We start from the raw sequence: 26,495 nt of genomic DNA on the forward strand, positions 1-26,495 counted from the left end.
TTTGCATTTCAGGTGATAACTTTTAATATTTCTAATTTAGATGGAATTAAATTCCGTGCGCTATCCAACAAACTATTTTACTTCAATTTGAATTTTTATTGAAAAGCGAGTCGTTATCACCAAATTTACACTTATCAAATACTTATTATGTTACCATGCATACATAGTCTAACACGAGCTTTGCACGAAAATTCGCACGAAAGCCTTCGAATATCACCTCACCGTTTCAAACTCTTCACAACAGGCTGCAATGTATTTACGAAACGTTTTCAATAAGGAATAACGTAAATTTCGCGTTCTAATACAATAACTTAGAAAACGCTTTTACAAGACTTCGATTGCGTATCTAAATGTAAACCTTAATCTATAAGCTTAAAGCATATGTGTTGGTTGCATTTTAGCAAAAATCATTTAAATTATATATTTCAGTAGTTAATTACAACAAATGTCCTTGCATGGGGACACTTTTATTCACTTCGTTTTCGCCTGCTAGCACAAGAAATTATTGTTTGTAATTGTTATTGTTATATGTATGGTATGATAACTGCTGGCACTACTAAAATAAAATACGCACAGGTTTTGTATTGATATCATATATGTATGTATGTATATTACTTAACACATAATATCAGTTATATGTATATATATTTAATTTGTTTGTTGTTGTTGAGTTAATCAAAATGCACATAAAACTTAAAATAATACATCGTCTCTGTCAAGGGTTCACATAAAAATAAGCTTACATTCATTACACATAGACACACATAAAAGTTTAAATAGTGTACCTTCCTTTTTAATTATAACAGTAAAATAAAGGTATTTATCAATAATTTATACTAAACTATTACAGAACATAGAAGCGGCTGATTTCTCTAAGCTTAAGAAATATTTTACTTCATTATTCGATTTTGGTGTGCTGACCTCGGAAACTGTGTGTGTGTGTGTGTATTTACGACTTTTAATCATTGAGGAGGTAGCATAAACTATCCATTAGCAAGTGGTTATAAGCTGATTTTTGTTTAGCAAGTGGTAGCATAAACTATCCATTAGCAAGTGGTTATAAACTGATTTTTGTTTAGCAAGTGTTTTTTTTTTGTTTTTCATTAAAAACGCGGTGTCAATAATAATATTGTTCGCAGAAGTCACTGTTACAGCAAGTGTAAGTTCATAGAATTGTTGTTAGAAGATTTAAGGTATCAGCAGTGGCAGTGACAGCAAAGACAGTTCAAAATTATCAACTTCACAATAGGCGCGCATCCTACACGCGTCCCTTCCCATTAGCTTAGCGACCTCATCTGCGCTCTACGCTTTCTCACTCAACTGCATGCGTTCGTGTGTGCTTTCATTTCAACATTTATCCAATGTGAATTTTGTTGCTCATGATTCCAAAAGTTTTAGTATATGCTTTTGCTATCACACTATAGTTCTGGAAATGCAACCACCAAGACTTGCATTTGGTTTTTAAAATCGTGTTTCTGTAAGGCTTGTCTTGTAGTTGTTTAAAATCGGTTGTTTGCTTTTGATTTTGTTACGTTTCTTTGTAAGTGTTGTTCAATGAAAAGTTTTTGAAAATAAACGGTGTTGTGATCAAGTATTGCCAGCGGAAATATTTGGGTGTCTGCCAGCAGCTGTGATAGTGATAGTTGTAAATACGAATATATGTATGTATGTATGCGACCATCCGTAATGAGTGCTTGTGTAATGATCCGTAATGGTGTTAATAGAAGGCGTTGGTAATTTTAAACATAAAATTACATTAGAACTTTAATTTAAACTCATTTGCTTGTTTGTGGTTTTTAACACAGATTCGCCTTTTTTGTTTTTCACGATAATGTCAAAAGTGTACACACAAAATACAGCTTAAACATTACCAAACCGTCACCAATGTTCATGTATCACTACAACATTCATATCTAGCCACTAATATACTTTTATCACGTTCACCAATGTTCTTCCTCGCAATATAATACCAATACCGATCTCAATCTCAATCGCAATCTCATCTTCAAACACATGATCACTATCATAGTTTGTATAACATCCACATTGTCCTCAGCATACGCACTACATTCGCTTCGACATCGCTACGCTTCGTCTCATCATAGGCGAACTGCTCCAACGTATAACTGTGCACACCTTCGCTCAATCCCAGCCGTTCTCCTTGATCATGTGCGCCAACTCAATTATGTATTTGCCTTCTTTGTATTTTTGGCTGCTCTCGTAAGCGTGCTCGTACTTCCAGCCGAGTGGCGTTTTGCAGCAATCGCAAAATATATCGGCCACGGCGTGTAGTCCCGTGAGTAGCACACGCTCCTCCGTTTGGCCGCAGCCCACATTCACCACCGAGTTGAAGAGGTAGGCAGGTCCTTGACTGCCCTGGAACGATTTCGAGATAAGCTCATCGTGTGACGCCAGGTGCGCACGGCAATGCACGCAAGAGTACGTTCGATTCGTAGACGGCAAGTAGGCTTGAAATGTCTTCACCATTTTGTTTAGCTACACGCACCAAATACTGCGGAGAGCGTATTTAACTGCTGTCCCTTTGACTAGAAAGCGCTTGCTTCGTTGCTAGTTGAAAACCAATAATGGTGGCTGCTGTTAAAAGAGGGGAATAATTTCAATTAACTGCAAACGTTGAAAGCGAGAGAAATTCAAAATATATGTATGTTCAACTTACCGTCGAACGAAAGGTGTATTCTGCACTTCGCTTGCTTTTTAAGGAAATCACAATAGCAGCCTCAAGACTGCGCCGCTCCACCGCCAATAATGCCACAACACCGTGATTGTGTGTGTGTATGCACTGCAGACTCCAAAGCACTTGCAACAATTAGAGCAACTCGAACGGTGCAAAACGACCACAACTATTCAACAACATTCACTTCAGCAAGACGAGTGTGTGTTTGCTTGTGTTTTTGCGTTTCTGTTCAATTCGCGCGACCATTTAGTTCACCAGCTTGCAGCTCTGTGGCTCAACAACAACTCAACGACATCAATGGAGCGTTGCTCTTTATTTTGCACGCTTTTAGTGTGCTACGCTTTATTTTGCTATTTGCGGTCGTTATGCTTTTTTGTTGTTTTTTTTTTGTTGTGTATTTGTATTTCTATTTATCTTATTTGTTTGTACTGGCACGACGTTGTTGTTGCTTGTGTTATTGCGCTGCTTCCAGCGCTTTTTGACCGATTATTATTATTGTTAAGTCTTCATAAATGTCTGTATATAAGTCGGCCGCATATATCGGTGAGTGTGCACTCGCTATATATATCTACACGCTGATAAGTGATTGTTTATACTCCGCACCTACCTTGTGCGTTGCTGCACACTACCTTATCAGTTCAAAAGCCACAGACAATACAAAAGTGCGACGTAGAACAAAAATAGCACCGTTTGTGATGGCACACCTCCCTCAATGGTTTTGTTATGGTGCGTTTTGTTTTGTTGTAGCGACACTGGTACGTTATCGTGTAATTGTCTGTCTATGGATCTGGCACTATCAGTTAGCCTTAGTCACAAATACGCGCACAATACACTTTAGCCAGAGTGTGTGCGCCGCTATGTTGTGTATGGTTCTAATCAAGCTTGTCGCTGTTTAGTTTGTTTATTTTGCCACTGATTAAATATCAAATTTCCTGCAATATAAAAAGGTTAAGTGTTAGTGTTTTGTTATAAATCAACAAATCAAAGGGGCAATATTTACAAACAAAATTAATAACAATACTTATATTTTGCGCAGCCAATGACGTACTATAACATTTGACGCTCTAATTAAACCAGTTAACAAAAAAAAAAACGTGGAGTAAGGACCCAGCAAGTTACCACTACTCGAAACCCTACTATGAACAAGGAAACTAATAGGTTGCAACACATTAACCAATCATGCATGATTTAACCGTTAGTTAACTTCTTGAGGGCTACAAGGTATTAGTATTATTCTCTCAGAGTTTTTCACACGATATCTTGTACAAAACAAATAGCACATATTGACCGATATATACAGTATAAAGTCATTCCGGTGGAAGTGAAAGATAAAACCTAATGGCACCCATGTACCCAATCTCACAAAATTTTATTGGGATAACTATCATTCATACCGTTATATCTATATCTATACTACTATTATAAAGAGGAAAGATTTGTATGTATGTTTGTAATGAATAAACTCAAAAACTACTGCGCCGATTTCAAAAATTCTTTCACCAATGGAAAGCTACATTCACCCGGAGCAACATAGGCTATATTTATTGCTAGACTCAACTTTCTGAAAATAATTCCCAGGTGAGGGTATCAAAAAGACTCCGTGATGGAGAATCTTAATCTGAAACTGAAAATCGTCTTGCAAGTCATTCTCTACGCATCGCAATCGTGTACCAGAAAGTCGAGGAAAGGTATATATATGTATATAATAAATTATATAATCAATTCCTTATTGTGGATTGAAGGAATGCATGCCGTCAAAGGTAACACCCAAAATTTTTAATGAAAGAGATGGATCTCTTTCTTGTGTTTAGAAAGTCATATGTGAAGGATATATAGAACTGAAACCACTACTATTACTTGCATTTCTATTAAGGTGCTGCTATTTAGTTTTTATAATTAAAAAAAAAAATAGAATGTACGATTCCCCAAAACCAATATTCTGTTCAAACTATTTGACATGTGTATCAGTAGAGTTGATCAAAAGAACAGTATCGGGAACAAGTTCAATAACTTCATACAGACATAAACATATTCAATATTTATACTCATATCATGCAACTATGAACATTCGTGTCCGGACAGCCGCACAGTATTTGATCAAATTCACTTGTATTCAAGTATCTTAACCCCGAATGCAGAAGAGTCTATAAGAATAGGGCATAATAAATAATAAACACGCGTGTAGGTACACACGCAAAGAGCAAATAATAATTTAAGTCTGTATACACATAAGTACATACATACATACAAATTAAACAAAGAAACAATAAAATGTTGCTGTAACAACAATTGCAACAAAGCTGGCATAGCACTCGATGGCTGCAGAATTACAACAAGCACGACAAATTATAATTAGAGAGCGCAGATGGTAGACACAAAGACTGAATATCGCAAGCGGATCAACGCGGCGTTGTTGCAGACAGACGCCAATAAATTTAAGTAGTTAATAAAAAGGCAGAAAAACTAGCTAATGGCTTCACAGGACAAAGAACATGGATGAAAAGTGAGGGAATGAAATATGTGTGTGTTGGAAGGTGGTGTTAAACCAGAAAACAGTTGATCAATCTTCACAGTGCTTGGACAAAGGCAATGCTGACGTAGACGACCAATGGCAGTTCATAGGGGCCAAGTGAATACCGATAAAGCATATCTCTTAAGAAATCGAAGAGACTTATGCGCACAAAAAATAAACAATAATGGAAGTCAGGCTTGAATACAAATATACATATGATTATTTTATTACTATGGATTAATAATTTTTATTTACATAGTATGTGTACTATAACTATAGTATAATAGACATATGAGAGGCGTTCTGAATGTGATCTCTGTGAACTCGTTGCCGGGTTAACCTGAAAGCAGTTTCAAAATAGGTGTGGACCAACAACGCTTTCGGCATACAAAACACAGCAGACAATAAACAGACATACATTTGCTATGCAGTTAGAAATTTTCAAATAAATGTCTTATTACTGCTTACAACTCAACTCAACTTAGGTTTTTTGCTATTAATATTACTGACAACAACCCAACCTGTAATAAACTTTATTCGGTTCTCATCAGCTTTTGTGTGGTTTAAAAATTTATGTTAGTGCCAGTTTTTTAGCAGTGGTGACATAGTTCTTTTTCAATTGTTTAATTACTTAAAACCAATTTATAATCCACAAAGTCCAGAAATTTTTCTGGGAATACAGTCACTCAATCTGATCAATACTGAAGTTATTATATTTCGGGTTTTAAAAAAGTTTGAGTGTAGTTGGTTATAAGTTGAGTTGTTTAAATTTCAATTCAACTGAGTTGAGTTGTTTAAATTTCAATTTAACGAAGTTGATTTGTTTAAATTTCCATTCAACTGAGTTGAGTTGTAAGTTGTAATATTATAAAACTTTACAAATTTTGTAAGATGTTTCCAATACTGATAACATGACAAAATATACTGAAAATTAATTCTTTGAAAGCTAGCCTTTGACATCAATCAATAGGAAATACATTAAAATTGGTAGGTGAATTAATTCTCTCAAATAAACCGTTAAATTTAAGTGTAAGTATATGCAGGTATTATATAATTTATATAAAAAGAAGTGCAGGGCTTAGAATATATGAGACGAGTGCAGAATGTGTTGAAAATCACATTAGTATTCTTCACCACTTTATGCATTTTTAATATCGCATGCAAAAATACGCACACACAAAACAAAGAAACCTGATGGGAAGCAATAGTGGTGAGACAAAACTAGCGCAAATGAAGCATTCATATACCTAAGTGCAACATGCACATCTGCTCATACAACATTTTTTGAGAGACACACAGGTACACACACAAAGGATATATTGAGATTAATATAGATTTATTTGTGTAACGAAAATGTCGCTCTAAACCATGTGAAAATTGGTAAAAATCACGACATTTCGTTGAATAAGTACAGAATGCCAATTGTTTGATTTCATCCGAACTTTGGTTCTCCCTTACATGTTTTATTTTATTCTTCTATATACGTATGTATGTATGTTCGTATGTCGAATCAACCTTTGTCTTTATGTTTTGCATTTCCATATCTATATTGAAAAAGCAACTGTCAAACGGAAGGTGAAGACCAAAAATGTCGTGCTTGCACTAATAGAGTATACTCATTGAATTTCAATATTAACTCATCACTACGTGCCCGTCTATCCCAGAACGAAATTGATAAATGAAAAGTCATTATATCAGTGTGAGGTGCACAAAAATATAAAATTATATTTCGTTCAGTGCCACAGTCTCAGATATAGTATGACTGTAATAAAGCGTCTACGAAATTAAACAACTAAATTTATGTTAAATAATCGGAGCGTTTTAGACTTACTTAGGCTTCTTAAATGTAGCCGAGTAAGCTTGGACATTTCAACCACTGAAACGTCAGAATTATTAGAATAAAAACCAAGTGCTGATGTTTCTCTTTGCGAATTTTGTAGATATTCTTAGCAAATTTATCAACTTATTAAAATTATAATTGATTGACATCGGCTCCATTAGTCCCAGCACTCTGAATAATTCCAGAATGTAGTTGGGAGTAAGGGAGTCGATGCGCCCTCCAAATTCTGCTCTTGTTTCTGTGAAGTGCTACACATTTTAATGGGGAGTTTCAGTCTCCATGTCACAGAAGCGGCAAGTTTGCGAGGGGGAAAACCCATTATATATGTAGGTGTTTCCCGAGCTTATAGTATCCTATGTTTATTAGACACTTGAATCGTTTGGTGTTGGAGCCTCCCAATGGGAATTTACTTGGCGCTGTCATCTCCGTCCCTTTTTTCCCCCGCCTGAAAATCTCCCGGATTGTATGGAAACCCACAGCCACGAACGGTTCTGCGCCTAACATTTTAATTGCAGCTGCAGTTCGAGCTAATTCGTCCGCGAGCCCGTTCCCTAATATCCCTTTAAGTCCCGGCAACCAGATTGATTGAAACCCTGTTATACATTGATAGATAGTTGAGTCTATCTATGCATTCTCTGACCAAGTGGGACTTTGTTTCGTACGAGGTAATAGCTTTAAGTGCCGCTTGGCTGTCACTCATGATGGCAATATGTTCTTAACGGCACCTTAGCACATCGGTTAATTGCAAACTAACGTTACAAGTAGTCCACGAATCTGGTTTATCTACAAGGACCTGGTAAAGCTTTAGTGGTCATCCTTTCTATAACTCTTTCATCACGTCCCCTATCCACAACAGTTTTTTTTTAGAGTTGGTGGTTCAGAGTTTTTTATAGAGAAGAGGTCAGGTTATCGAGCAGGTTGATATTAAACTTTAACAACGCTGCCCTTAACCCACTTCTTTAAGTATACTGTAATATATTTACATATTCATATTACACCAGTTTATAGAAATAATAGGGGGATTCTCATGCCCTCGCAAAACCCTGCTATGGGTTGTTCTCTTATCTAGTATTTTTGTATTCCGCGCAATCGTTCAATCTTTCTGGAGCAATATAATCCCCTATTATATTATCTTAAGTTTGTTAGAACATTGGTAGCAATCGTAAAACTAATAAAGACAAAACTCATAACTGCAGAGGACAACGACACATGAAATTATATGTGAAAGCGTTTGTGCTGAAGAAGCAAGCAACACAAAATAGTTCGATGAACTCAGAAGATATGATGTACAATACGAGTATATAAACGCAAATACAAGAATGACAAGAGTACTTTTGTCAGACGAATATTAAAGGAATCGCAGCAGTGGGTATGACACAACATTAGGTGCAAGAGAAGGCAATGAGTTTACAGTTAACCGCAGTTAGTCACCCCTGCGATGAAGGTTTATTCTTCCATGTAAGTGATTATTGCGCACAGAAGTATGTACGTTACTGCTCGAGACCGACCAGATGATTTTTGCACACAAGGAAGGAATACACCGAATATCGAGAATTAAAAAAAAAATAAAAAAACTTTAAACCACACTATTTTGTTAACCATTCCACTTCGGAATCCCTCGTCACATGAAATTAGAAATCGGAATAAACAAACGAGAAAACGCGTATAAAGTAAGAAAACAACGCAAAATAAAAGCAAAAATATATTCATAAAATTGAAAATTCACAAATTTCACAGCTGTTTTCGCGAATAGCGATTTGCTTAAAAAGAGGTGACACGAAAACGCAACAAAACACGGAGCAGCGAATATGGAGAGAGCGAGTAACTAACTCACTAGCAATTGTAAACAAATACACAAATCAAATAAACAGAAGAATAACAAAACACAGCAAATATTTAGCACACACAGCTTTAATAAAGAAGAAGAGCAACAGAAGGCAGGTGGAAAAAATTCAATCGTAGCTCACTGTCTGAAACCTTACCAACTTAAGCGAAATTTTTCAACTCTGCAAAGTTAACTGACTTCATTAGAAAACACTTAAATTCAGGCAGCGTCTACAATGAACACGTTTACGATGGCAGCAAAACACCAACTGTTCTGACGGTGCAGTTGAAATCAGCTCGACTGTTGCTGTTCGCTGTTGATGTTGATGAATGACAACAACAGTAGCGGCAACAACAAGAAATAGTAAGTACAAATGTGCGCCTTTGTTTATCTGCGAGGCAACTCTAAATGTATATGTACATATGTTTGTATGTATGTATGTATGTATATGCACACCCAAACAAAAAGCCACCACTGGCGTACTGATGTCGAGCCATTGACTATACTATACAAGGAGCAGCTGCAGATACGTGCCATATAAAGATGCAATAGGTATGTATGTATGGTATTTTGTATTCGTAGATACATGCATGCATACATATACATATACTTCTTCTGGTATCAATTCGCAAATGTTGCAACGGAAAGTTCAGTTGTGGTCTCTGTGGTTAGCATCTAGAGGCAATGAGTTGACCGACATGACCAGTCCAATGCTGGCAAATATAAGTATAAATACACAAATAAAATATATAGGAATATGAGAACGAGTAGAACTAGTGTTCCAACGAACGAATATCAATGTGGCTGCCCACATGGATAGCTATAATATATGTACATATGTACATATATACTTTATACATATATATGTGCTATGTATCTTGTATTTACCAATATCACAATCGTCGGCACAACCAGCTGATGGACTGTCTGGATGGCTGGTCGTACCGGTTTGTTTATTTCTTCGTTCTTTTTCAATGATTGCGAAAGGTGTGTGTCTGCAGGTAGGTACGGCAAAAAAAGCGAAAGAACAGTGTTGGAAAACTTGTAATATTATTTAACTTATTTATATTTGAAGGTTTACTTCTTACTGGATTCCAATTGCAGAAGGTATGTACCACTGAATGGATAGCTAATACAATATCGCGCAAAATATTTGCAGCTAAACTGTGGTAAATCACATTTTTGTATATATTTAGTGAACTGTAAGCTTTTTGCTGGTCACTTTACTAAAGGCGGTTAATATGCGAGAGGGTAACTACCTAAATCAGAGGCGTTCAGGAGACTAGTGACAATTCTAGAACAGATCGGTAACCCAATCAACCGAATTTATAAATTGTGGAGCAATATCCTAAATATATTTCATGAGAAAATAGTAATCGAAAGATTGAACCTTTGGGGTCATTGCAGTACCGCATGTATTGTATTTTACTATAATTGAACCCCGTTGGTAGTAGATTAATATAGTACCAAATTGTTCTAAAATTTTTGTACCCAACCACGCTTATTTAACCTTGGAATAAAATATTTTCCAAGACTATGTTTAGTTTCACATCTTATATAATATCTTCGGACTTCAGGAACAAGTTCTTAATATATTCAATTTGGCATGTTGCATTTAAGTAGGTATACTAATGAATTTTTGAATAAAATACTAGTTTAGTAGCATGTTTTGTACATTTTGCTTGCTATCTAATTTAAATCGACATAGAGTAGGTCACTTAAGAATAATATTATTCATTTCAAAACGAGAAATAAATACAGTTGAACTTCTATAACTCGACTATTTTTTTGTGTGGATTATGGTGATTCGAGTTAGAGAAGTTCAACTGTGTTTATATTTTAGTTTTTTCTAATTCAGACACATAAATTTATTATTAGGTCGCACTTCAATAATTCTAAATTAAAACGTACAAATATGATAAATTTTTGACCTGGAATATAAAGTTTCACATACAACCCCACAGAAGAACACAACCTCTGTCGCGCTTTACGGCGTACTTTGAAATTGTTAATTGATACCTACATTTCGGAATGCGGCGACCATCTGAATGCTATATTTGCTCCCGTCACTCAAAATTACAAATTTCTAAAATTTGAAAATCATCGCTTTTCATTTTTATATTGTGATTTTCCTTGCTAAGCGACTGTGAATATTACTTCCTGTAAGGAAAACTCTGCGCACTATCTATCTATAAATACAGTGGCTCAAACGTATAATTGGACACTTGGTATAGGATTACTCAGATGCCGATATTTCTCTTTAGTGGGAGAATTTACAAAAAGTTTCGATGCAGAATTGTAGATTATTTAAATACCTTTAATGAGGTATGTTCCCTACATCTGCATTAGAAAAACATACCCACACCATTAGCGGACATCCCCCGTGGTTGATGGTAGCCCGAGTGCTAATAGGCAAAATCTCAGTGTTTGGCTTACGCCAATTTTGCCTTTGTGTTTGGGGTATTTGTTAAAAGATTTTCACTTTTGGAACAAGGTGATTTTGCAAAAACTTGTTAAATTTTATTATTTTTTATCTTTTCACTTATGAGAGTAAATTTAACCTTTATAGGTCAGATGGAAAGATTAGCCTTTGGCTTAAGCAAAATACTAAGATATTGCCTAGTACCACTCGGGCTACTTTTAAGCAGAGGGGAGGTCCGGTAATAGTATGGGGATGTTTTTCTAGTGCGGAAGTAGGGAGCATTCATATTATAGAAGGTAAAATGAATTGTATCCAATATTTGGACATTTTTAAACTAACTATGAAGCAAAGTGCGCACAAATTACAGATATTGGACACATTTGCTTCTATCAGGACAACGATTTAAGATATATCTCACACGTTACAAAAAATGACCCATTCACAATTATCTAACATTGCTTCATACTCAGACACAGTCGGTAGACCTCAACATTATTGAGGATATACGTTTGACATGAATTTAGCTGGTTTTATATTCTTTTTTAATTTTCAAAATCTGTTTGAATAAAATATCATAAGTTTAATACATTGTTTTACAGGTAATTAAATAATCTACAATTCTGCGTGAAATGGATATGGATTTGGAAATTTTCCCATTAAAGAGAAATATAACCATTTGAATAACCTTATTCGAAGTGTCCTATTATAGGTTTGAGCCACTGTACATATACATATTGAATGCAACAGGAAATTTTTCATTGGTAAAAGACTTATCTGAGCTACTGTTGATATACGAACAACGCATCACCAGTAACAGCACCACAAGAGTGTAGTAAACAAACAACACCCGTATGTCAGGTATGTACATATGTATTAACTACATATCTGCATATATACAACAGTATGTAAAGACGATGAACTTAGCAACATAAACACGACACCAAACAAGCAATACAAAGCGTTGCGAGTGCTATTCTCCCACGACATGCGCAACATCATATGTCACCCCGTGAGCGCAAATGCAATTCGCATCCATATACCGCATAAGGGATATTAACCGTAAACGTGTTGAAGATTTCAGTTGCAGTAATGAGTACAACAACTTGAGCGAGGAATATATATGTACATAAATACTGCAAGACACCCTACAAGCGGTTTAATCTATTTTAAGTCAAACATAAAGAGGGAGAAAAATTCGGAAGAAATAAGAGCATAAGCTGGAGCGGCGATTTATTTTCTAAAATATGTAACATATGAAAATTAAATTTTTTGTAAACCTTAGATTGGTTATTACTGTAAGACCCCCCCAGGTAGAAAACACAGCGAACGATCAATATATCATAAAATTAATAATTGAACTTCACTGCTATAAGGAATCTTTTTAAAATAAATACAAGAGTACAAAGTAAGATTTGTTCAAGTAATGTGGGAGATCTTAGGATCATATTTTTTTCCATTTCTACATCTATCTGTATATGTAGTATATAAGATTTAAGTATAGTAGTGTTCACAATAATAGCAGTGATATCCAGTATTTTGCCGTATACTATATAAAATGATTTATACACCATTCAGTTAAAAGGAAAATGTAGATTATATGCACTTATTATATTTTATAGTAACTATATCGTGTAATTTATAATAATAATTTTAAAAAGGAATTTTTTTGAACTTCGAAATTAAAAATTTCGATTTTGGAGGCTAACTTCGAAAATTGGAGAATGCAAAGAGGTGGTTAGTGCAATGCGGGGACTCTTTGCTTGCAGGACATACATATGTATATTTGGTATGTCCGGTTTTAGTCTGAATAGGTTTAACCTGCTACATTATCCAGAATGAATTTGCGCGAGGGTTACTCAAGTTTCGCGAGGCAACTCGAGCTCTGTGTTAGCGATGGGTGGTGTTTCATCTCCAAGTACGCTATTCACGGGGAGGGTCGATGAAGGTCCTAATGGCTTCTCTTTAAATGACGTTTAAATTCAATTCTTTCCATTAAAACACATATTCCAGATATTACCTTTAAGAATATTAAGAACCATTTTGATGTTTGCTAATAACCGTATGAAGTGGTCTAGTCAAAATTTCGAATTATTTCAAAGATGAATAAGGGTAAACATCTATTGTCAAATTGCTCCAATGAGCTTCAGTAATCTTCCGATGTAGAATACAAGCCGTTATTGACCTTTACAATTATATCGAAATATTTTAATATGTTTTAGAATTAGAGGAAGAAATTATGCATAAATAGTCGAAACAAATTAATAGCACTTATTTATAGAAACTTATTATTTTCTATATTTACTAAACGAGCAATGCTATAATTATGACCAAAACTGCATATCTATGTATCTATATCCTCTCATTTCGTACGATACATATTCGACACGAAGTTTTTTCTCCACCAAAATGAACTCATTTACATAAAAAATAATATGTACGGATCGGTCATTTACATGAATAGTGTCATAACTCAAAGAACACGATTTTTGAGTTGAGTATGAAGAAATGTGCGCAATTTTTTCGTCCATATTGTATACAAATTTCATTCCGATGTGTAGAAAAATTAACCGTGAAATAAGAATGTGCCGTTATTAAACTTGTTATGTTGCATGATTTTTTAACCGCAAAAACGACACATCTCAGTTGTGCCAAAATTAGGCATGTTTTCTTTTCAGAAAGAATGACATATTTTGTGTTAGAACGATATTTGCGAAAACGGAATTAAAGTTTTCATGTTGCTTTTTTCGGCAATAACGACACATTTAACTTATGACAGCGAAATTGATATATATTTTTCACAAATAACGGTAAATTCAAAAGGGGTCACGCTTATGCCTACGACAAAGTTTCAGTACACTTATTTTAGTCCACTTATGATCATCATATTATTAAAGATATTGCCACTATTTTTTTTTCAATACACTTATGGCATTTTTCTATATTTGCTAAATAAGAGACAATTGAAAACTTTAAACCATTCTCCTGAAAAATCGACTTTTTGGACTTGTGACATTATTCATGTAAATGAGCGATTTACAAATACATACATATATATATAAATCTATGCATGGACGTTAGCATATGGTGATTGTGAGAGCCTTCGCATTTCGTTATTTATTTATTAATATATATTATTTATTTAAGTTGTAGTTTAAGTTGTATTTGTTCTCGATTTAGTTGACGTTAATGGCATTCCATCTACGGCGTAGGCAAAGTCAATAGACCCTTACATAAAATTCAATATTTTCCTTATTATTCGTTATATAGTATAGACAATGAGCTTCATACTCCAATTAAATTGCTGCTTCATAATTTCTTAACGATTCCCTAAGTGTGGCCGACTGCCGTTGCCACCGCCGGCAGCACATGTGCGGATTGTGTCTGTGATTGTAATTTCCTCATTGCTAATTTCAACTTTTTATTTTATGTACATATGTTATTCGCCTTTGCTTTGTTTGCCGGTCTGGAAATGCCGATGACCAGCATTTGAGAATCGGCTATTGGCCTTTTAGTTCAACGTGTGAGTTGGTCGTGGCAATTATGATGTTAAATTTTGTGGGAGTGGGATGGTTCTATATACTTGGTTTAATTCTGTTATGTATGTAGAGTTTTTAAATAATATAGCTGACCAACTGAATTAAGAAACGAGTCAAGCAGCAACAGTAAACTGAAGTAATTGTATGAAGAGTAATTGGAAATAAAAAATCAATTGATCAAACCACACAATACAATATTATGCAGATTTTACGCAAATCGGTTACATACAAATTTTATATTCAAATGGATGTGTAATAAGCTTAAATCAGTTGTTATTCAAGTGAGCACTCAAATAGTATTATGTATGTATGTGCCGTTCTGCATACGAGCATACTTCAACGCATTTTGTTAATCGCAGAATTTAGTAATAATACTCGCTTTTAGGCCGTTATCAGCAGTTTTCCATATAAGCTGCTTATCTATATCATATGGAAATTACGTTTTATATAACTTTTTCAGTTTTTATGTGAGTAACTGGATATGTTAGATGATGACCCAAAAGGAAATATATTAAGGCAACAGGGGCATCGAAAATATTCATATTTTCACAATTAATTCATATGCATACATAATAATATTCACATTCCCACAATTAATTAACTACCTCGATTCCAAATAAATATTTTATCTAAAGGGAATTCCGGCAAACGCGTACATTAAGGTGCTTTTATTGAATATGAATGCATTTATTTACATTTTATTTTTTTTTTTAGGAAAAAATGCTCCAGTTCATATTAAAAAAAACTATCAAACTCAATTTTAGAAATAGTTTCATAATTACTATGAATTACAACGCGACTTAATTGAATTGAAAATGAAACGACTAATTTCAGATGCAATTTTAGGGGTAACAAATAAAATTACTTATTTCAATTTAAGAAAAAAGTTTGATCTTATTTAATATTAAGCCAACTGTTGGGGGGGGGGGGATGCAAAGCACAAATAATCACATATGAAAAGCCCTGACGACCTCGTTTGCAACTATACAACGTAATTGGGTCAAAGACGAAAAATGACCTTGTTCTTCTTAAAGTATTCACTCTTAGGGCAGATATTTGTATATATTTATGTTTGTACAAACGCATATTGCAATAAATCACACAGTTTGAAATATACATTTTCGTTTAAAAGTTGTGTATCTTTGTCTACTACATTACTTATGTATATCAATGCAACTGACTGCTATTTGTACATATGCTTGACTGCATTTACAATCATTTGCAATAAATGTCACCTGCTTACCTGTCCGAGTTGGCCCGTGTTCTTGAATCGTTAACCTATGACCTCCAATATGGGCACATACACTTGTGCATATATAGTAAATTTTCTTTAGAATATTATACGTCGGCTAGCCAATTAGCGTTAATTCAATTACAATATGAGTGTAGGCAATTTAAAACCGAAAGTTTTATTGTAAAGAAAACGTTCGTAGTTGAAAAGAACCTGCAAATTACAGATATATTTACTCCAATCGTATTTGACATGCATTCGGTTCCAAATATTGTTTCTGATTGCACTTTGATATACTGAATCTATTCCTTCTCCTTACAACTTCGATTTTTCAAACAACTAATAATTCGCGAGATTTTCAACTATTGATTTAGAATTCACTTCGATTGAAAAATACATTCACTTGACAAACTTTTTTCAGCTGGTATTTAATATGTCGCAGTTTACTTTGTTTGCAGATTTTTCGTTATAAATATTTTCTACTGTTGTTATTTTTTCTCAATAGGTCTCCGAATTTTTTTTAACGAAGTTTTGTGTTTCTTTAAGTAATGCACAAATTCATTGTGGATAAGTGAAAACTACGCTCTATTTTTCACAAAATCAAATCCCTAGATCTTCGACGCAATCAATGCACTTATTTTTTTGCTATGAATCTATTCGTAAATTTGTTTTTTCCGATTGCTCACTGTGATTTCCCTTCTGTGTTCGCAATATTTTTGTTTCTATCCGTTTTACACTCTTTCGTATTTTGAAAGATATTGAATTGACCTCTCAATTTAATATGTGGAATAAACAAATGACAATAAAGTAGATCCATAAAGGTAACAAAAAACATCTGTTCTCTTTGCAGGGTTGTATTTGTAAGCATTTGATTGCGCAATATAATTGTCCAATATATTTTATTATCAGAAATTTAATTAATATTTAATAACATTATTGCTATTTGTTTCTCTTTATTATTTAAATTAATAATTTGTACTGTGCTCATATATTTCAACTAGTTTAGGGCGAAGCAAAGTGTGGCTCATAATAATTTTGATTGAAGATATTTTATACCGAGATGGTATACAAAATATTTTCGTATAAATATTTGGAATGGCGGCAACACTATTATTAACATATTTGTAGAACAAGCATATTTTTTGTTTACCCACTTATGAAGTTAAATACCATTTACAAAATATGCTGATTTATTTGTTTATTGGAAAGCAGTGTTTTATATACTGATTAAATTATGTCAATAAGCCGTGACAGTAAAAGTATGGTTAAATCTGGTGATGAAGTAAATAATATATTTGAGGAAATCGAAGAGCTTCTAAAAAACAGTGAGGTTGTATGTGGAATAACAAAGGAAATAAAATAATATTAATTTATATATTTTATAGAGTTTGGAAAAATCCACACCAGCTACGAAATTATCACCTCTAAAACCTTTTAATGATAATGTTACATCGATGTCTTTGCCAAATAATATAGGCGATACCAAGTACAATAATAAGCCAACTATTTTAAATACTACAGCTGTTGTTGAGGAATTGTCTTTAAACTTCTTGCAAGCAAGAGCTAATTATGACTTCCTTATATCCACAGACACTGAGTCCGCGCCTGAAGAAGAGCTTTCATTGTACTCAGTGAATCAAAATGAATTACAACCTGTTAATGCACCTTTTATGGTGCCCGGTATATATAAAAAAATCGCCAATGCATCTTTAGCTTCAAGCAAACATTCATTGCAAAATGATGTCCCCGATTCCACCAATGTTGTATTGATGACAAAATGTCCCAAAGGGAAGATTATTTCGCGGGTTGATTTTGAAGGTGCATCAGCTACAGATGAAACTACAGAGAACAATTTAAATTATGTTGAAGAACGTAGTCTGGCAGTGGCTAAATCATGTAATGTTGGTACTCCTTCTAATTGTCTTTTAACTTTCGCATATAATATTCACAAATTAGCGAAAACCGATTGCATAGTAATAGATAGGTACCATAGCAAAATATAAATTTATACAATACATATATTAAGGGAATTAAATCACTTTTATTTTTAGGGGAAAAAATGAAATAACTCGTATTCCATTACGCAGCAATGATCAAATTCTGTACCGACTTCTGGGACCCGAAGATTTAAATCTACAAATTAATCAGAGTATTGCCAACCCAACATCTGCCAGGGACACAATCCTTTCCGCAAAAGCTAAAATAGGTCGACCTAGAAAACACACACTACCAAATGAGAATAAGCAAAAGCAAGAAGTTTCCTGTAAGAAATTGAAAATAGAGCCCATCGCCAAACAGGAAGAAACAACTAAAATTGCGCCAAATTCTCAGTCTTTTACCCGAACGCGGTCCGGACGTATGGTTAAGTTGTTAACGGATCCACAACGCGCTTCTGATGTTAAACAGGACTCAATTTTTGAAACTATTAATGTAAAAACCATCATCAATGAATCAAAAGATAAGGACTTCCAATGCAACGTAAACACCATTACAACCACTGAAAAAAACAACGTGACAGAACCAGAACTTACAAACGACACTTTTGCAAACCATCGGCGGGTGCCACCCAATGCAATTTGTCCCAAATGTGGAAAAATATTTTTGGGTCGCCGTTTAAATCGTCATTTCACGCAACATCCCGACCATATGTTAGCAAAAGTTGCTGAGGACCCATTAAAGCAAAAACCAGATGTACAAATTGCCACAGACAATGCCAATGAAGATATGACGCTTTTTCGTTATCTTACTACAAAGTTGCAGAAACCTTTGCTCAACGAAGATCAACGTGCCGATCTCTTTTTAAATGAACTAAATGATTTAGTGGAACAACTACAGCTGCGAAGCACTCGGCTTATACGCAATACATCTGGATTGCATTTCGTTAGCGCTCGAACAGCACGTTTGTTAGGCATACCGGAGGGCCAGTATGCGTTAGATATGTCTGCAATAGAAAGCGAGGCCCCTTTTATAGATGCAGAGCACAGCAGCGTGAATGGGGAAGAGCGAAAGCGGCATCAAATTATGCCACAGGTGGTAACTGTAAGCACACCCAGCTTAGATTATACAGCAATCAGTTTGGATGATACACTAACAGATGAAGCAGCTCAGAAATTAAATTTATCCGCCGGTGGCAAGTTGTTACCGCCATCTGAGGAAAGTCTTTTGCGTGCTGTAGGCGATCTGGTACATGATGGTATAACCAAACTGGTAGATGCAAATCTACTGCATCCACCGCGTTCAGTTGTACAATCCACTGTGACGTCAACTCTAGTGCAGCAGTATGATCATGTGAGCGACAATGCTGTGGAAGCGCTAACTATGAAAGAGCACAACGCGCCACAGGAGGGCACATCACTGCTAGACCTAAAAGTGGACTTTTTTCAGTTCAAAAATAATTAAATACAAAATAATTTATTAACCTTGCAAAAAAGAAAAATCCATAAATACTTTATTCACACACATGTACTATGACATTCGATAAATGGTCCTTAGCTTATAAGAGTGAAGTTAATTATTTCATTTACATTAATGGTCAATGAATTGCATTAAAATAATGCTTATGGCTGTAAAATTGTTATGCAAATAAATTAATACCAAAATTTAGTTTATTATTATTTTTTATTTCAACGAAATGTGCTAAGCTTACTATTTACATAAATTGGAATAATACTTACAGATGGAACAATAGGCTCGGCGCACACCTGCCATGGCTATACTTACTATTCATACTGTTGTTGTTGTAGCGGCTGTAAGAAATACTAATGTCACTTGCTTTCAATTCGACATTTTTCGATCAGCATTCGACTCACACATTTTTGGTATTCAGTAAAGGAGGTGTTTAATGGGAAACGGAAATAAGTCACTTACAAAATAATGCTTACAACCATTTTCGTTACAACATGTCAATAATTTAGTTGTAGCAAATTTCAATGCCAAAAAGCGTGCTTTAAGCTTGTGATTAATAAAGTTCAATAACACAGCGAAAAAAATGGTAAAAGTTAATGAAGCTACACTACATCTTATTCGAGTATTGGTGTATGTAAATACCTGCATACCAATTCCATAAGTATGAAATGATAAATGATTGTACGTACATATGTATGTATGTATGTATGTATGTAGACTCTGCACTCGCTGCTAGAACACAATACCTGCACTAATCCGATGACTAGGAATCTAGTTTGTTCAAATGACACCTTAATCCGCAGCGGCTACAGTGCCTCTAGTTGTCTCATTTTCGTTGATTTGTTTAAATCTTTTCCGGTTGTCTGCCCCGAGTAACAGTTTGGAGTGGCGAAGTCCCTGCAAGTGCAGCGCTTCCTACTTGCCACTTCATATTCTAGGTAGATGATTTCTGAGAACATGTCGACCAACAGTAATGAAGAGCTCCGGCCTTACCGGCCTAGCAGCTGCGGTCTTTTTTGCTAGTTGATCCCCAAGTTCGTTGCCTTGTATACCTTTGTGACCTGGTACCCATATTAAGGTTATACTATTGTTGTTGCAAACCCTGTTAAGTTTTTCAATACAGTCCAGAACCAGCCTCAAATCTATTTCAAAGGATAATAATTCCTGGAGAGCCGCTTGACTATCACTGATGATGGCTATCCGTTCACCGTGGCAGTTCCTGTCCAATATGACCTCAGCACATTTGCTAATGGCATAGATCTCAGATTGAAAGATGCTGTGGAATTGTCTCACATATACACATCCATTTATCGCAATCGGATCTCGGCAGTGTCTTTTCTCCTTCGAAGGTGCTCATTAAAAATTGGTTTAACAAATTTCGACGTGTCCCCAAGTTGGTTTCTTTTGAACCACGCCCAGTGCTTTGAAAATATTTACGGATGATAATTTAACGCTGTTTAAGGCCAATCCGAATGAGTTGCTGCGCCCTTTCGTGACAGTTGACGATACATGGATCCGATGGGATATACCTGAAATCAAGAAACAGTCGAAATTGTAGATTTCACCCGGCGTGTAGCCACCATTTTCTGTGATTTACGACAAGAGATTTAGATTGACTAGCGGAAGAAAGGACGATCAGGCCACTTCGACGTCAATCGTCTTAAATTAATGCAAGCAGTTCTAATCTAGGTCAGCTCCCAAATACCTAAAGGACATCCGCCACTCTTTGTTATTCTGTTGCCGTATTTCATTTCTATACATAGTCGTATAAGGTATTTTAATACGTTATTTAGCACTACTGAGGTTTTGTGCTTCAACTGAACAAGTCGGCCCTAACACAATTCAAACAATATAATTATTGCAAATATTTCCGGAACTTGGATCATCCCAAAGAGTACTTGCTCCTATCAGATCTTTAATTACTATCTAAGTCTTGGACGATATTTTATTTTTACATAGAAGCATATATTAGATCTATAGGACTTGACATTTAGACGTTCGCAACCGTAAATACATATGTAAATGCATGATAGAATGATGGATTTGGCGCGTTAGTACCATGTAAATACTTTGAAATAAAATTGCTTCACACACATACATCCGCACAACAATAACACATTAATATAATTGACAATATTTCGCTATCAGACAATTGCGAATGCCAATATGAAATAGCTGAATGTGTGATATTTCAAAAGTAAATGTACTTCCATTTTTCTGGATACACATACACTTTTGTCAATGTACGTCTGACTATCTCACTTTGCTGAGGATTACCGGTTTTGAATTAATTCAAAGAGTTAGTTAACGCTTAACCCTCACAATGGAGGGTTGTTTGAGGAATTTTGTTCGCCGTGTGAGCCCCAAGGAATGGGCAACCAAATCTACAGAAAAGGTTAAAAGTGCACAAAAGAAATGTGTGACTTTGCGGCGCGTTTTGGCGAAAAACACGGATGAGTTTTGTAAAAATACTACTTTGCATGGCTTGAAATATGTCAACAACCAGTCTTTGCATCCGGCCGAGCGGTTTGTTAATGAATATACTTTTCTAATATTGACTGAGTTGTATTTATTTCATAATTCTTTCTCGTGCAGTTCATTCTTCATAATATCGGTTATAGTTGTTTGTATTATATCGGTGTTCTATATAATGAAGGTGTACGATAAATGGGCCACAACACCGGTTATTGTTGGTATAAATCCCGAACCGAACTTCGTTACAAATATACCTTTTCCGGCTGTAACCATTTGTAATTTGAATCAGGCATTGAAATCGAAGGCAATCGAAGCGAATAAGTGAGTAGAGAAAAAATTAAAAATTTAGCAAAAATTTTAGCTTATAGTTACTAAAAAAATCCAAAATAACGATATAATCTACATTTTCTTCTTATTTCAATGGTGTAAAACATTTTCCAACCAAACGTATATCCTTATATGATAGTTGTTATAAGAGGTCAAAGGTGGATGTTAGAAAAGAGTAAAAACTTTATATTTCGAAAAATACTGGACCAATTTGTGAAAATTGGACACTACACGTTTTTTGCTTATCACTCAATCTTCCGGAAAAAAGTATTTTTTTCCAATACACAGCCGAGTGTTGTACAGTGCTATTGATTTTCAAATTAATTATTTCAACAAGTTCCCAATCGTATTTTTATTAGAACGTAAAATTTGTTGATCTACACCCAAAAGTTAAAATATATGATTGTCAACACAACGGAGTCCTTGTTTTCTAGGAATATACCAAAAAAATTAACTCAAAATTTAGATCCATCGAGATGCACTTACACTTTGGCAGATCTAGTTTAATTTTTCTATTAATGTTGCAATTAATGAAGACAGTGTTATGCAGACTATCCTTAACTTAATTCTTTGCTGAACTTTGGGTCTTTCTGTAAATCACATTCTCCGATCAGTACAGAACGAATTATTATCTCTTGAGCTCTTGATGAACACTTGATTATTGCACTCTCAAATAATATAATACCTAAATTGAAATACGATATGAAGATATCGAAGTGTCCACATAAAAACACTAACCAGTCACTGACCAACAGATTAAGCACCCTTAAGCACCCAATTAATTATAATGCCTCCTTTAATAAATTTTAAATCTATACACTCCCTATTTTCCTATTACAGTTAAACCTCTTTTGGACGGACACTCACCGTCGAGCGATTTTTGTCTGACCAAGAGAGGTGTCCGCCTAAGAGAGGGTTATTTGTTATAAAAACTTGATGGATGAAAAAATGTCCGCTTAAGGTGGTATCCGTTAGGAGAGATTTCTTTGTATTTGAAAAATGGTTTTAATTTGTCGACTTCACCGCGTTTACCTTCACGAATACTCGTATTTGCTTCATTTCTAAATATATGTGCAATGTAACTTCATTACAAAGTCTTTTTTATCCTTAGAAATCCCAAAAGACGAGCTATGCTAAAGCTATTGTGTAAAAACGAGTCCGATGAGGAGCAATCTACGATTAGCTATAATTGGAGTAATTTGGAAAGCATAATAATGAATGTACGCTACATACAAACAAGAATGATAGAAATGGAAATTATGACAGTATCGCACCATACTTACTTGGGAGTGCGTTTTACAGGAAAATACATTAGTTCGTGATTAATTACTTTAACACTTCGTTTCGTAAATGACAATTCACACAACGTCACAATATCATCTCTATCATTCTTGGTACAAACAATTTTTCTTTAAGAGATTTTGAAAAATCCCACATATTTCACAAATATATCCGCAGATTTCGCAACCCTGTGAGAATATGATGGTAGCCTGTCGTTTTGCGGCCAATGAATATGACTGCACTAAATACTTCATACCGATTATAACCGATGAGGGTCTGTGCTGTGTATTCAATATGCTGCATCCGAAATTCATGTTTATATCGCAGTAAGATTCTTCATTGCTTCTGCTTCAAGTTAAATAATTTGGTACTTTTTGAAAGCATACCGCTTAGCATGCGCAACATACCGGAACGTGACTTTCAGCCCATTGATTGGTATGCCGAACGTGGTTATCCATCTGATCTACCAAACAAATATTATCCACGCCGTATAGCGGGTACTGGGGAGTCATTGGGCCTTTCCATCACGCTTGACGTGGAGGCTGACAAATATTACTGCTCGTCGACAAATAGTGTGGGCTTCAAGCTTTCTTTACACAGCCCGAACGAATCGCCCAACGTACACGAGACTGGTGTGTTGATTGCCCCCGGCAAGGAGACTAAAGTACGCGTACGCCCTGACAAGACCGAAACGACACAAAAGCTCCGTTCTGTGGATACCAAATACAGACGTTGTCTGTTCCATGATGAACGCAAGTTACTTTACTTTGCACACTACACCCAGCGCAATTGTGAAATGGAATGTGTTGCTAAAATGCTATTACAACACTGTGGCTGCATAAGCTTTTACATGCCGAAGATCTACAAGAATTCGACGATCTGCAACATACGTTCCTTGCACTGTGTGGAAATGGTGCGGTTACGTAAAGATCCGACGATCGGTTCGTGCCTGGACGCTTGTTGGCCGAGTTGCTACGATTTGACTTTCCTTGTAGATGGTTTTGCTATACCGTTATGGAGCGATGAATTCTTTATTGAAAATAAGCGTGTGCAACGGTACAACAAGAGCTATGCCCAAAAAAACATAGCGGTGGTTAACATGTACTTCAAAGAGTACTCCTTTCGCAGCAGCATACAGACGGAATTCATAGGCATCACAGATTTTTTGTGTAGGAACAACAATCGCTTATGCCGTAACTGATATAATTTTTTCTTTTTTAATTATTTTAATCACTCACAGCTGCCGTTGGTGGACTGATGGGCCTCTTTTTGGGCTTCAGCTTCATCTCCATTGTCGAGTTGGTGTACTATGCCATTATACACCCCATACGCACTTTACTGCAGTTCGAGTGCTCAAAGAAGCCGGCTCTCGAAGAAAAGCTGATCACGTGTGACAAGACTACGGTGTGCCGACAGTGGTCGTCAGTGCAGCGCTACAAATGTTTGCGAAAGTACTTACGTCTACGTGCGATTTATGGCAAATCAAATAAGTCAACCAAACAAAGAACAGGTTACAAACGTTTGGCCAATAACGCCGTAAAATGTGTAACGGAGACCATGAAGATCGAACAGGACATAAGGAAGTAGAGTTAAGCGGATGGAATAAAGGTTTAGTAACGTTGAAGCGAGCTTTTATGACAAGAAGTTACTATACGACGCAGCCATTACTAGCACACATTATATATACTTATTCATTTCCAAATTCAACTGGAACTATTACTTACACATTAATTTATGTAATTAACACTTGAAGAACATCGATATATGTATGTGTTTTTCGTACACTTAAGTCACTTTTAATATTGTCCACTCAATGACTTTTATTCTATTCAATATACGCTTTCTGCTTTATTAACTTTGAAATGTATGAATTTCCGAGTATATGTATAAACAATTGTGATTCAATTTTATCGGAACAGTGTAAATTGGACACCTTGACCACTCAGCGGTATTCATTCAACGTCAATGTTCGTAAGGGAACTTCCAAAACCTAAGGATAAAATGGAAAATAATAAAGTTTCAGTAAAAAATAAGTGGACCAACATTAAATTAGCTGTGCTAAAATGAATTAGCGCTAAAATATGTGCCCGATAGAAGTCTCTTGCTACGTGAAAGTCAAGTAAATTTAATCATAGAAGTAAGAAGATGAAGAGAGATTTGTTAGGATCGTATATCTTGAGTGAGTCCTCTGTTCACCAATGCACACCTTAATTTATGAAATTATATATTAATGAAAATTGGAAAGAAATTTAGCCCTGATCGAACACAGAACAAACATTTTGATATTGCTTGCCTGTCAACTTTTATGACTTCGGGCGATTTTCATCGGGCAATAATCATTTCGAGGATAACATTTAAGCTCACAAATATCCGTTATTTTGAGCACCGAAGGTTTTTTTTTACAAAATAAACACTTGATCAATTAGTTGACGTATGCGATATTTCACGTTTCGTTTGTAAATTTTTTGTTATTAACTAAAGACTTGGTGATCCTCATCGGAAAATTGCACAAAATCTGTATATTTCATTTCGCAAAGTAACAAATATACACCAAAATATGGACGAAAAAGAGGAACAAAATAAAGGACGAAGGAAGAAAATTGAAAATGAAACTTTACAGAGGCAAGTGTTACGGCAAATTAAAATGAATTAAATCAAGATTTGAAAACTACAATGGAAATTAATGTGATTTTCTTGAAAATATTTCGCAAAAATGTTTTTAATGGTCGTGCAAAAGTCAAAGACTAAAGTTTTGAAGTTTGCGAAAATATATAGACATTTCTTCAGAAACGGGTCCCAGAAGTTATATTTTAGCACGATAACAACAAACAAGCATACGGCGAAAATAGCAATGAAATTAATGTCCGAAAATATTTTTAATACACTCGACTGTCTGCCACAGTCCTTTGAACACAAAATGGCTTCAGATGTATGCCAAGATCTAAC

At 35.1% G+C, this 26,495-nt stretch overlaps 3 protein-coding genes and 2 long non-coding RNA genes across 13 annotated transcripts; 4 read left to right on the forward strand and 1 right to left on the reverse strand.

Moving 5' to 3' along the window:
• Window positions 1-384: 384 nt before the first annotated feature.
• On the reverse strand, window positions 385-16,771 carry LOC105216441 (protein yippee-like). Of its 3 annotated transcripts, none has more exons than XM_029042984.2 (3): window positions 16,074-16,771; window positions 2,678-3,627; window positions 385-2,592 (listed from the first exon to the last, which is right to left on the reverse strand). In XM_029042984.2, the coding sequence occupies exon 3, from the start codon at window positions 2,485-2,487 to the stop codon at window positions 2,143-2,145; it is 345 nt and encodes a 114-aa protein (XP_028898817.1). In that variant the 5' UTR covers window positions 2,488-2,592; window positions 2,678-3,627; window positions 16,074-16,771; the 3' UTR covers window positions 385-2,142. The 3 variants fall into 3 exon arrangements, with proteins under 3 accessions (XP_028898817.1, XP_011189221.1, XP_028898816.1); XM_011190919.3 differs by having other exon boundaries at window positions 385-2,595; window positions 16,074-16,770; XM_029042983.2 differs by lacking the exon at window positions 16,074-16,771 and adding an exon at window positions 9,030-9,169 and having other exon boundaries at window positions 385-2,595.
• On the forward strand, window positions 3,627-5,682 carry LOC105216440 (uncharacterized). Its single transcript, XR_008471165.1, has 2 exons — window positions 3,627-5,397; window positions 5,467-5,682. It is a non-coding gene; the product is annotated as an uncharacterized LOC105216440 (long non-coding RNA).
• Window positions 6,464-14,432, forward strand: LOC105216439 (uncharacterized). 5 transcript variants are annotated; one of them, XR_008471164.1, is made up of 5 exons: window positions 6,464-8,717; window positions 8,785-9,873; window positions 9,948-9,979; window positions 11,894-12,152; window positions 12,206-14,432. It is a non-coding gene; the product is annotated as an uncharacterized LOC105216439 (long non-coding RNA). The 5 variants fall into 5 exon arrangements; XR_008471163.1 differs by having other exon boundaries at window positions 6,466-8,717; window positions 8,785-9,877; window positions 11,894-14,431; XR_008471162.1 differs by having other exon boundaries at window positions 6,467-8,717; window positions 11,894-14,430.
• Window positions 16,772-17,161: 390 nt separating the features above from the next.
• Window positions 17,162-19,664, forward strand: LOC105216442 (uncharacterized). Of its 3 annotated transcripts, none has more exons than XM_011190921.3 (3): window positions 17,162-17,394; window positions 17,447-18,045; window positions 18,113-19,664. In XM_011190921.3, exons 1-3 carry the CDS (start codon window positions 17,296-17,298, stop codon window positions 19,458-19,460), a joined length of 2,046 nt encoding a protein of 681 aa, XP_011189223.2. In that variant the 5' UTR covers window positions 17,162-17,295; the 3' UTR covers window positions 19,461-19,664. The 3 variants fall into 3 exon arrangements, with proteins under 3 accessions (XP_011189223.2, XP_011189224.2, XP_011189226.2); XM_011190922.3 differs by having other exon boundaries at window positions 17,163-17,391; XM_011190924.3 differs by having other exon boundaries at window positions 17,230-17,386.
• A 2,125-nt stretch (window positions 19,665-21,789) lies between these two features.
• On the forward strand, window positions 21,790-25,358 carry LOC105216472 (pickpocket protein 28-like). Its single transcript, XM_011190984.2, has 6 exons — window positions 21,790-21,992; window positions 22,062-22,262; window positions 23,380-23,488; window positions 23,727-23,875; window positions 23,931-24,718; window positions 24,790-25,358. Exons 1-6 carry the CDS (start codon window positions 21,790-21,792, stop codon window positions 25,134-25,136), a joined length of 1,797 nt encoding a protein of 598 aa, XP_011189286.2. The 3' UTR covers window positions 25,137-25,358.
• Window positions 25,359-26,495: the final 1,137 nt, after the last annotated feature.

The sequence above is a fragment of the Zeugodacus cucurbitae genome, chromosome 5 (assembly GCF_028554725.1).
Source record: "Zeugodacus cucurbitae isolate PBARC_wt_2022May chromosome 5, idZeuCucr1.2, whole genome shotgun sequence".
In the NCBI taxonomy this organism is placed as follows: Eukaryota; Metazoa; Arthropoda; class Insecta; order Diptera; family Tephritidae; genus Zeugodacus; species Zeugodacus cucurbitae.

What these genes read in the sequence shown, in the direction of transcription:
- LOC105216441 (XM_029042984.2), bottom strand. Translation starts at nt 2,487, where the DNA reads ATGGTGAAGACATTTCAAGCCTACTTGCCGTCTACGAATCGAACGTAC.
- LOC105216442 (XM_011190921.3), top strand. Translation starts at nt 17,296, where the DNA reads ATGTCAATAAGCCGTGACAGTAAAAGTATGGTTAAATCTGGTGATGAA. An exon ending in TTCTAAAAAACAGTGAGGTT is followed by an intron (nt 17,395 to 17,446) that starts GTATGTGGAATA and finishes TATATTTTATAG; the next exon opens with AGTTTGGAAAAATCCACACC. An exon ending in GATTGCATAGTAATAGATAG is followed by an intron (nt 18,046 to 18,112) that starts GTACCATAGCAA and finishes TTTTATTTTTAG; the next exon opens with GGGAAAAAATGAAATAACTC.
- LOC105216472 (XM_011190984.2), top strand. Translation starts at nt 21,790, where the DNA reads ATGGAGGGTTGTTTGAGGAATTTTGTTCGCCGTGTGAGCCCCAAGGAA. An exon ending in TGGAAAGCATAATAATGAAT is followed by an intron (nt 23,489 to 23,726) that starts GTACGCTACATA and finishes ATATATCCGCAG; the next exon opens with ATTTCGCAACCCTGTGAGAA. An exon ending in AAATTCATGTTTATATCGCA is followed by an intron (nt 23,876 to 23,930) that starts GTAAGATTCTTC and finishes ACTTTTTGAAAG; the next exon opens with CATACCGCTTAGCATGCGCA.